This window comes from Raphanus sativus, unplaced genomic scaffold (assembly GCF_000801105.2).
Source record: "Raphanus sativus cultivar WK10039 unplaced genomic scaffold, ASM80110v3 Scaffold4013, whole genome shotgun sequence".
Lineage (NCBI taxonomy): Eukaryota > Viridiplantae > Streptophyta > Magnoliopsida > Brassicales > Brassicaceae > Raphanus > Raphanus sativus.
Genome location: NW_026619316.1, coordinates 97 through 8,885, shown reverse-complemented (window position 1 = coordinate 8,885; position 8,789 = coordinate 97). Strand labels below are relative to the sequence as shown.

The 8,789-nt window shown below is 37.2% G+C and overlaps 3 protein-coding genes across 4 annotated transcripts; all 3 read left to right on the top strand.

Annotated features, from left to right (window-relative positions):
* Nucleotides 1-445: 445 nt before the first annotated feature.
* Nucleotides 446-3,010, top strand: LOC130507089 (uncharacterized calcium-binding protein At1g02270-like). Its single transcript, XM_057001801.1, has 10 exons — nucleotides 446-605; nucleotides 686-775; nucleotides 866-973; nucleotides 1,051-1,156; nucleotides 1,354-1,574; nucleotides 1,648-1,724; nucleotides 1,810-1,918; nucleotides 2,011-2,142; nucleotides 2,238-2,456; nucleotides 2,538-3,010. Exons 1-10 carry the CDS (start codon nucleotides 603-605, stop codon nucleotides 2,754-2,756), a joined length of 1,284 nt encoding a protein of 427 aa, XP_056857781.1. The 5' UTR covers nucleotides 446-602; the 3' UTR covers nucleotides 2,757-3,010.
* A 456-nt stretch (nucleotides 3,011-3,466) lies between these two features.
* LOC108857464 (silicon efflux transporter LSI2) lies at nucleotides 3,467-5,430 on the top strand. 2 transcript variants are annotated; one of them, XM_018631454.2, is made up of 3 exons: nucleotides 3,467-3,595; nucleotides 3,711-4,972; nucleotides 5,058-5,430. In XM_018631454.2, exons 2-3 carry the CDS (start codon nucleotides 3,724-3,726, stop codon nucleotides 5,312-5,314), a joined length of 1,506 nt encoding a protein of 501 aa, XP_018486956.1. In that variant the 5' UTR covers nucleotides 3,467-3,595; nucleotides 3,711-3,723; the 3' UTR covers nucleotides 5,315-5,430. The 2 variants fall into 2 exon arrangements, with proteins under 2 accessions (XP_018486956.1, XP_018486955.1); XM_018631453.2 differs by having other exon boundaries at nucleotides 3,524-4,972.
* A 1,256-nt stretch (nucleotides 5,431-6,686) lies between these two features.
* Nucleotides 6,687-8,369, top strand: LOC108860782 (NAC domain-containing protein 5-like). Its single transcript, XM_057001800.1, has 4 exons — nucleotides 6,687-7,318; nucleotides 7,404-7,666; nucleotides 7,747-7,878; nucleotides 7,975-8,369. Exons 1-4 carry the CDS (start codon nucleotides 7,162-7,164, stop codon nucleotides 8,092-8,094), a joined length of 672 nt encoding a protein of 223 aa, XP_056857780.1. The 5' UTR covers nucleotides 6,687-7,161; the 3' UTR covers nucleotides 8,095-8,369.
* The last annotated feature ends 420 nt before the right edge of the window (nucleotides 8,370-8,789 follow it).

Below are 8,789 nucleotides of genomic sequence, written 5' to 3'. Positions count from 1 at the left end.
CTACCAATCACAGCATCTGAAAAAGAACAATAACAAAAACAATTAAATGATATTACATATTTTTGAAACCGGCTTAAAAAATGTTTTAGAACAAAATGTAAATCCAAAACGTAAATATTAATAAAACAAATAAAATCATTGTAAATTTTTTATAACATGTAATCCGCGCGTAACGCGGATAAAACCCTAGTATTTTTAAATTGGTATGAGACTGTTTTAAACTGATGATAAAAGAAAAAAAAAGACGCAGAGTTATAAAAGATTGCTATTATCATTGGATTTTGAAGAATTTGCTTTGTCAGTCGTGAATGAAATTACACGGAAAATTTTAGTAGCAATTGGTGAACGAAACGACGTGGAAAATATAATAGCAATTGTGAATGAAACTTCATGGACCTTACAAATGCGTGTTTTATGTGGTATAGATGAATTTAAATAAAATAGATAAAAAAAATCAGTCGTGCCTAAAAGAAAAAATATACAAATCATCCATCCGCTTGTAAATTCGAAAAGAAAGGCATCACAGGAGAGTCGTCGTCGATTCATCTCCCTTCATCGACTCTCATCTTTTTTCCGGCAGACACAACAAGGCGCTTTCAGTTATGGTAAGTCGTCGTCGACTCAAGGTTTTTTGATAGTTTTTATATTGTTCTGACTTGTGAGAGATCCGATGTGATTGGTGCAGAGACTGAACTCGAGCTTAGCTCCTTCAACGAGTATTTCGTGTACCACTTTCAATATCTTGGCTCCCATTTATAAACGCGTTGATCAACTGGTTTGTTTGTTTGTTTGTTTCTTCTCTTCTTCTTTTGATTTTCCGAAAGTTTTCTCGCTCGACAACGTTGGTTTTTTGTTGTGTGTACAGAATCAGAGCATTCGAGAGAGCCATTTTCGCGCCCTTTGGTTTACTCGGAACCAAAAGATTTTAGATTTGCTATTACTCCATCAACGGTCCTCAGTGATCTGTCTCCAGGTAAATAATAAATCTTTAAAAAAGTCAACGTTTGACTCTTTTGTATGTGGTTTTAAGAGAACTGTGACTGTTGATAGGAAGTTTGGGTTGCGAATGAAGAACTGGTGAACATGTACCATGATCGCCTTGGCTCTGCAGGCTACAGTATTTTCCAGTTGCCTAGAACAAACCGTCGTGGTGATGGTAAGTAAGGTTCTCCCATTTTATCATTGTTTTTTTTTTGTTCAAATTTATCATTTTTTTTTTTGGTTCAAATTTATCATTGTTGTTGTTTTTTTTTTTAACACATTATCATTGTTGTTTAAAACACTTTTTCTAGGCATTAGAATCTTAGGAGTGGTTATTGCTGAATTGTTCTAGGTTGGATTTGTTTATTACAGGTCTTTTAACAGCCATACATAAGGACTACTTTGAACTTGTAAATTACCGGGAACTGCTCTTTAACGATTTTGGAGACCGTGTTGCTCAGCTCTTACATGTCAAATCAGTTCTTCCCTTCCCTCTTGATGGGAGACAAAATGTTCAACAAGAATTTCTTATAGTCAACACTCATCTCTTGTTCCCACATGATTCTAGTTTATCCATTGCAAGACTGCATCAGGTTTGCCAATCCTTCTTATCGTTTTGCTTCTTTCTTTTCTGTTGGTGTGATCATCGTTGATTTCTTCTGACAGGTTTACAAGATTCTTGAATATCTTGAAGCTTACCAAAAGGAAAACAAACTTAGCCACATACCCATTATTCTCTGCGGGTGAGCTTCTTTGTCTTTTAAGAGTAATTGAAACTGTGTCCACTCACCAGTAAGTACAATATGATCAGAGAATTTTATTATTTAGTGACTGGAATGGAAGCAAGCGTGGGCATGTTTACAAATTCTTGAGATCTCAAGGGTTCATATCATCATACGACGTTGCTCATCAGTACACGGATAGTGATGCTCATAGGGTTAGAGATTTCTTATGAACTTTTTCATGATTCTCACTGTTATTAAAGCCTGGTTCATCCTTAACCGTCTTTCTATCTTTTGTTTTTGTTAGTGGGTTAGCCATAGGAACCACAGGGGAAACATATGCGGAGTTGATTTCATATGGCTATGTAATCCTACTAGCAGCAATTCAAGAAAACCATTGAGAACAAGTTGGGTCGAAGCTGTTTTCAGCATTATCAAGGTGAGTGACAATGTGACATTTGCAAATCTTCACAAACAAAAATTGTTAATCACTTCACGTCCTTTGTTTTGAATAATTCTTGATGGTGTTTCTAGTATCAACTCCAGAAAGCTTCCATAGCTGAAGACAAGGCATTTGCATTTCTTGGGGGAAAGAATCATAGTGATACACTAACATACTCTGGATTCTGCAAAGGGCTTCGAAAGGTAAATCTAACGGGTATACCACATGGACTTAGCTTCCAAGAGACAAAAGAGCTATGGGTTCGAGCTCATCTTGATGGAAATGGTGTCTTCGACTATGAAGAACTCAAGGTAAAACAAAAATCACAAACCAATAAAATGTTAGTTTCGTTTAGAACGGCACTAATGTATATGTGGTTTATGTATTGTCAGAAAATTTGGAACATGAGGATGGTGGATCAGTCTGAAAAGTGCAAAGAGAGTGTAATGGAGAGTAAGAAAGAAGAAGAAGAAGAAGCGGTCGGATTGAAAGTGGAGAGAGCTGTTTTGTTTCCGCAGGAAACAGAGAAAGGATTGTGGCCGGAAGATTACAGTCTCTCTGACCACGCTTGTCTCACTGTACAGTTCTCATCGGTCAAAAGTGCTCTCTAGTTAAGTTTTGTTCATTATTGTGGCTCTTGTATAATTTTAAAGGAGCAACGAGAGATTTTCACCAAGAAGCGTACAAACCTCTGTAAAGTTTGTATAGTTTCTTCATTTTGAACTTTGGTAATAGCACCCCTCTGTTTTTCTGAAACGAAAATGATAATATGCTTTTTTTGATTGAATGGACTCTTTTGTGTTAAAAAAAAAAGATTGAATGGACTCTTCAGTGAAATAAAAAATAAGTTTGTGATGGGGTTTGATACGTTCCTATAAATATATTCAATTAATTACAGTTATCATGATACTTGACTCGTTAACACGACGATTTGGTTGTCATGTTATGTACATTGTAGATTGGATTAAAAACACTATTAATGCAAAGACGAGTTAAAGTGCTCTGTACTTAAGTTTTGTTTATTAGTATGGCTGCTCCCCCCTTGTAAAATGTTAAAGAGGCAATGAGATTGAGATTTACACCAATTAGCTTACAAACCTCTTTAAATTTTAAATTATCCTTTAAACTAATCAAAAAAAATTTGTGCAAAAAATCAATATTTTTTTGATAAAAAGACCTTTTATATAGGGGATTGATACATTCATTTAAATATTTCAACTTAATGACAGTATCGTGATTGTTGACTCGTTAACACGACAATTTGGCTGTCATCATATTAGATTGAATAGTAATAAAAAATAATTTATTAATGCAAAGACGAGTCAAATCATTGTTAACTTATCGAAAACTGGTGAACAATGAAGATCTGAAACAGCGATCCCAACAACAACAACAAGAGAAAAGGCTTTTGGGTTTCAAAAAGTGCTTTCTTTATGGCTTAACTATAAAGGTGACTCCTCTTCGTCTGCTCTGTTTATTTCTCTCCAAAGTAGCTTCTACTTGTCTGTTCATTATCCCAAATCAATTTTTAACTTGTAAATTGATTCCTAATCCCAATTCTTTAGCAACAAAGATCCAATGGCAATGGCACCAGTAGTGAAGCTGGTCCTAGGCTCCATAGCCTTCGCAATCTTCTGGATATTAGCTGTCTTCCCATCAGTCCCTTTCCTCCCAATCGGTCGAACAGCCGGCTCCCTCTTCGGCGCCATGCTCATGGTCATCTTCCAAGTCATCACCCCGGACCAAGCCTACGCAGCCATCGACCTCCCCATCCTCGGCCTCCTCTTCGGAACCATGGTCGTCAGCATCTACCTCGAGAGAGCCGACATGTTCAAGTACTTGGGTACGCTCCTCTCTTGGAAAAGCAGAGGAGCCAAAGACTTGCTCTGCCGCGTCTGTCTCGTCTCCGCCGTCTCCAGCGCTCTCTTCACCAACGACACTTGCTGCGTTGTGCTGACCGAGTTCGTGCTGAAGATCGCTAGGCAGAAGAACCTCCCTCCTCACCCCTTTCTGCTCGCTTTAGCCACGAGTGCTAATATTGGCTCTTCCGCGACTCCTATTGGTAACCCTCAGAATCTTGTTATTGCTGTTCAGAGCAGGATCTCGTTCTGGGAGTTTCTTCTTGGAGTCTTTCCCGCTATGATCGTTGGGATCACTGTTAACGCTGCGATGCTTCTCGCTATGTACTGGCGGTTGTTGTCTGATCGTAAAGAAGAGGAGGAGGAGAATGAAGTTTCTGAAGTTGTTGAAGAAGAAGATGTCACGTCCCATCGGTTTTCTCCAGCTACGTTACCGCATCTCAGCTCTTTCAGATCGGAGGAAACTAACGTGAGAACGGATCCCGAGACGCTCAGGAACAGAGGAGCTTCCTCTGGTGAGAGCATTGCGTCTAGAGACCACCAAGCTGACGCTGAGTCACAAGGAGAGAGCTATCCTATTCCTACCACCAACAACGATGTGTTGGTGTTTCGAACCAAGAGATGGAGAAGAGTTTTGTGGAAATCGAGTGTTTATTTAATTACGCTTGGGATGCTTGTATCTCTGCTTATGGGGTTGAACATGTCGTGGACTGCGATTACCGCGGCTTTAGCTCTTGTTGTTCTTGATTTTAAAGATGCAAGGCCGTCTCTGGAGAAAGTATCTTATTCGCTTTTGATATTCTTCTGTGGGATGTTTATAACTGTCGATGGATTTAATAAAACTGGTATCCCTACGGCTCTGTGGGATCTCATGGAGCCGTACGCGAATATAGGGGAAGTTAAAGGAACCGTGGTTCTAGCAGTTGTGATTCTTGTCCTCTCCAATGTAGCCTCCAATGTACCAACCGGTGTGTTCAAAGCAAACATGTTTTTTGTATGTTTATTATATCTAGCTAGATTTTTTTATTTAGCTGTTAACAATTGTGTGTGCAGTGCTATTGTTGGGAGCAAGAGTAGCGGCATCAGCGGCGGCAGGGGGGGAGGAGAAGAAGGCGTGGTTGTTGCTGGCGTGGGTGAGCACGGTGGCTGGAAACTTGACGTTGCTTGGTTCAGCGGCTAACTTGATAGTGTGTGAGCAAGCTCGCAGAGCAGTGAGCCAAGGATACACTCTCACTTTCACTAAACACATCAAGTTTGGTTTACCTTCAACGCTCATCGTTACGGCCATTGGTCTCTTCCTTATCAAGTAAACCGTAACTCACTTTGTACATGCTTTATGTTTTTTTTTTACACTTTTTGTATTTCAATTATGCATAGGATCCATATTTGTATCTTTAAAAATAAATCAAACAAATAGTTATTGCAATTATGAGTGATGAATGATTGGTACATACTATTTTTTCAGTTTTTCACGTTTTGAAAATGACCTTCTAATAATTTTAATATTCTTATCAAATTGTCAAGTTCTTGAACTTTATAAAAGTGAGTTAACTGTATGATATTAACATAATAAAAATAACTAGCTCTAAAAATTAAAAATAACTAGAAAGTGTTGTAAATCTAAAAACCAGATGCTTATGACCAGGGATGGACACTTTATCCGATAACCAAACCCGAATCTGAACCCCATCCAAACCCCGATCCAAAAAATCCGAATCGAAATTTGAACTAAAATAGTAAAATACTTGAATGGATATTGATTTATGAGAGATTATATATCCGAACCCGTACGGATAATATCCGAATCCATCTAGAGATAACCGAACATATGTATACTTACTCTTATATTTCTAGTTTACATCTCTCATTTTATTTAAAATATTTATATTGATGTTATACATAATTTAAGATCATATAATATATATAATTATAGAGAAAATGATTTGATACTTACTTAAAATGAATATCAAGCTTTTTGTTTCAGGTATTAACAAAAGTTATATCCAAATTCTAAAAACAATAGCCAAATTATTGTCTATTTATTTTTGAAATATTCTCTCCAAATCTATTAATCATTCAATCTATTAAAAATAAAAAAATCAGTTAATCTAAATCTTAATCTAAAATTTTAAATAAAGAAACTTAAAAAATGAAAATTTTATTTTATTTTCTTTCAAAATCTAAATATTTGAACCCAACCCGAAATAGCCAAACCCGAACTAAAAATACCCGAACCCGATCCAAAATATAGAAATATCCGAACGGGTTCCATACCTTCATATTGAAATACTCAAAAATCCGAATATCCAATCTAAATCCAAATGGGTATCGAACGCCCATCCCTAATTATGACCATTATTAAACTAACATGTGATTCACCACTATTTTTTGGCAGTTTCTCACATTTTGGAGATTCCATTTTAATACTTACAGTATTTTATTAAGTTTCTTACAAGGTTATTGCTCACTTATTCATGATATGGACAATCAAGAAAAGGAAAACAGATTACATTTACGAGATTAAAGCATGTCTTTTGGGGTACAAAGCTTATGTTTTTGAGGTAAACAGAATACCGGATTTGTTTTATAAAACGTGTGCAACCTATATTACTTTCCCAAAACTCAATGACGTCGGCCCTTTTTATTGTTTTTTACGATTGGGATAGTTGATGCAAACGTCGTTCCATTGGTGTCACGGACTCACGGTGACATGATCCAGAGAATCAAAGGTCAACGTTAAAATCTCTTTGATTGTGGGACCAATTCTATTGAATTTTTGATATTTTCGCGCAAGTATCGCCAACTGTGGGGCCACACTGCCCTTCTTCTATGTGTTTGAGTTTGTGAGAATGTTCTAGTTAAGGCGGGAGTCCCATATTAAAATATGCTAACAAATACTACTGTACGTTTCCAAAACTCACCCTTACCTTAGCCGACCGTGTCTTTGTCTCTCTCGTCTCTTTTATTTTTTGAAATTTTTAATATTGCTCCGCAAGAATTGGCACGCGTGGGACCGGACCCGACTTTCACCGTTGTCCTATAAATACTGCCTTGACCTTCTTTCCTTCTCCAAGTATTGAAAGCTCTCTCTCTCTCTCTTACTCATTTTGATTTCTTTTGTTCTTATCTGAAATTTTTGTCGCCGCCGAAGCAAAAAATGGAGAATATGGTGGGGCTCAGGTTTCTTCCGACGGACGAGGAGATCGTAGACCATTATCTCCGTCTGAAAAATAATGGTGGTTCCAACACGAGCCATGTCGATCAAGTCATTAGCACTCTCAATATTTGTAACTTCGATCCTTGGGATTTACCTCGTACGTCTCCCCTCCACTGTCTCTATCACGTTTGGATCGTCCGCTAACTAACTTCTGATTTTCATATCGTTTTGTTACTTCACAGCGCAGTCGAGGATCGAGTCGAGTAACCAGGTTTGGTATTTCTTCGGACGCAAGGAAAGCAAATACAAGAAAGGTGAGCGACAGAAGAGGAAAACCAAGTCCGGTTTTTGGAAGAAAACGGGCGTTACCTATTCTATCAAGCGAAAGAGAGGTAACCGCGAAAAGATAGGTGAGAAAAGGGTTTTGGTGTTTTACAAGAGCGGTTCCAAATCCAACTGGGTTATGCACGAGTATCATCACACTTCTTGCCTCTCTCCTAATGAGGTACATTTTCTAGTTCTTTTTCCTGTTATTGCTCTGTTTTGATCACTAATCAATCGATTATACTGAATTGGGGTTGGCAGAGCGGGGCATATACAATCTGCAAAGTACAGTTTAAGGGTGAAGCGAGTAAGATCTCTTCTTCTTCCGGTGTCGACAATGTTGAGCATAGTCACTCTTTAGCCACTCCTATGAACAATCCTGGAGAATCTGAGGTGGGTCCATCTCTCTTTTACATCTTCATAACCATATTTCATACACACACTCATTTGTTTTTTTCCTCTACTTCCCTATTTTGTAAGGGATTACAGAATTCAAGTCAGTTTAGTGGTTTTCTTGATCATCACCAAGAAATGCAGTTTGAAGCTGAAACTCAGATGAATTTCGAAGAACTGTTAAGCTATGATTTGGAAAGCTTGCTTGCTTCTTGATGATGATGGTGATGAACATAGTTAGACTGCTTGTATGCAAATGTCAATGGCCAGTGTCTTCATTGGTCATATATAGTAGTGTGAGGATTAGTGATTAACATGATTTTACAATGTCCCTTGATCAAGAAGGAGGGAGCTGTTTTTATATTACAGGTTAGATCGAGTTATGAAAATTCACCAACGTTCAGTAACATGATTTTGTATTTTTCATATTTGTATACTCCCACGGTATGCCTAGCTTTTTGTTACATGTATTTCCTAAGATATATGAAAAGAAAAGAAGAGTTTGTGATAAGTATTGGTTAGAGAAGACAAAGCTTTATCAATTTAATACAGGAAAAAGAAAATGTCAAAACTCTCTTTGACGTTGCAATCAACATCTACTCCTCCTGTCCTCCCCAAACCCACAGAAAATGAAAGGTTCTACCAAAGGAAACAAGAGATCAATATCAAATACTGAAATAAAAACATATATTCACCATTTTTCAAGAGTCCCTTTTTAAGTCAATACTTATCACAAACTCTCCTTTTATGTGCTTGTTCATGTTGATGTCAAAGTCCAAATCCCATTGGACTAATTAATGCTAACTTTTATTTTATTACATATTTTAGATTTTATATATGTTTTACAATATCTATAATATTATTTGAGAAGTCATTTTCCTATTGGTCACGTTCACGTTAATTTTCATGAT

Bases quoted from the DNA above. Each gene is read 5' to 3' on its own strand.
- LOC130507089 (XM_057001801.1), top strand. The intron at 776-865 runs GTTTGTTTGTTT...TTGTGTGTACAG, and splicing joins ATAAACGCGTTGATCAACTG to AATCAGAGCATTCGAGAGAG. The intron at 2,457-2,537 runs GTAAAACAAAAA...ATGTATTGTCAG, and splicing joins TCGACTATGAAGAACTCAAG to AAAATTTGGAACATGAGGAT.
- LOC108857464 (XM_018631454.2), top strand. From the start codon at position 3,724: ATGGCAATGGCACCAGTAGTGAAGCTGGTCCTAGGCTCCATAGCCTTC. The intron at 4,973-5,057 runs GTGTGTTCAAAG...TTGTGTGTGCAG, and splicing joins AGCCTCCAATGTACCAACCG to TGCTATTGTTGGGAGCAAGA.
- LOC108860782 (XM_057001800.1), top strand. From the start codon at position 7,162: ATGGAGAATATGGTGGGGCTCAGGTTTCTTCCGACGGACGAGGAGATC. The intron at 7,667-7,746 runs GTACATTTTCTA...TGGGGTTGGCAG, and splicing joins CTTGCCTCTCTCCTAATGAG to AGCGGGGCATATACAATCTG. The intron at 7,879-7,974 runs GTGGGTCCATCT...AAGGGATTACAG, and splicing joins ACAATCCTGGAGAATCTGAG to AATTCAAGTCAGTTTAGTGG.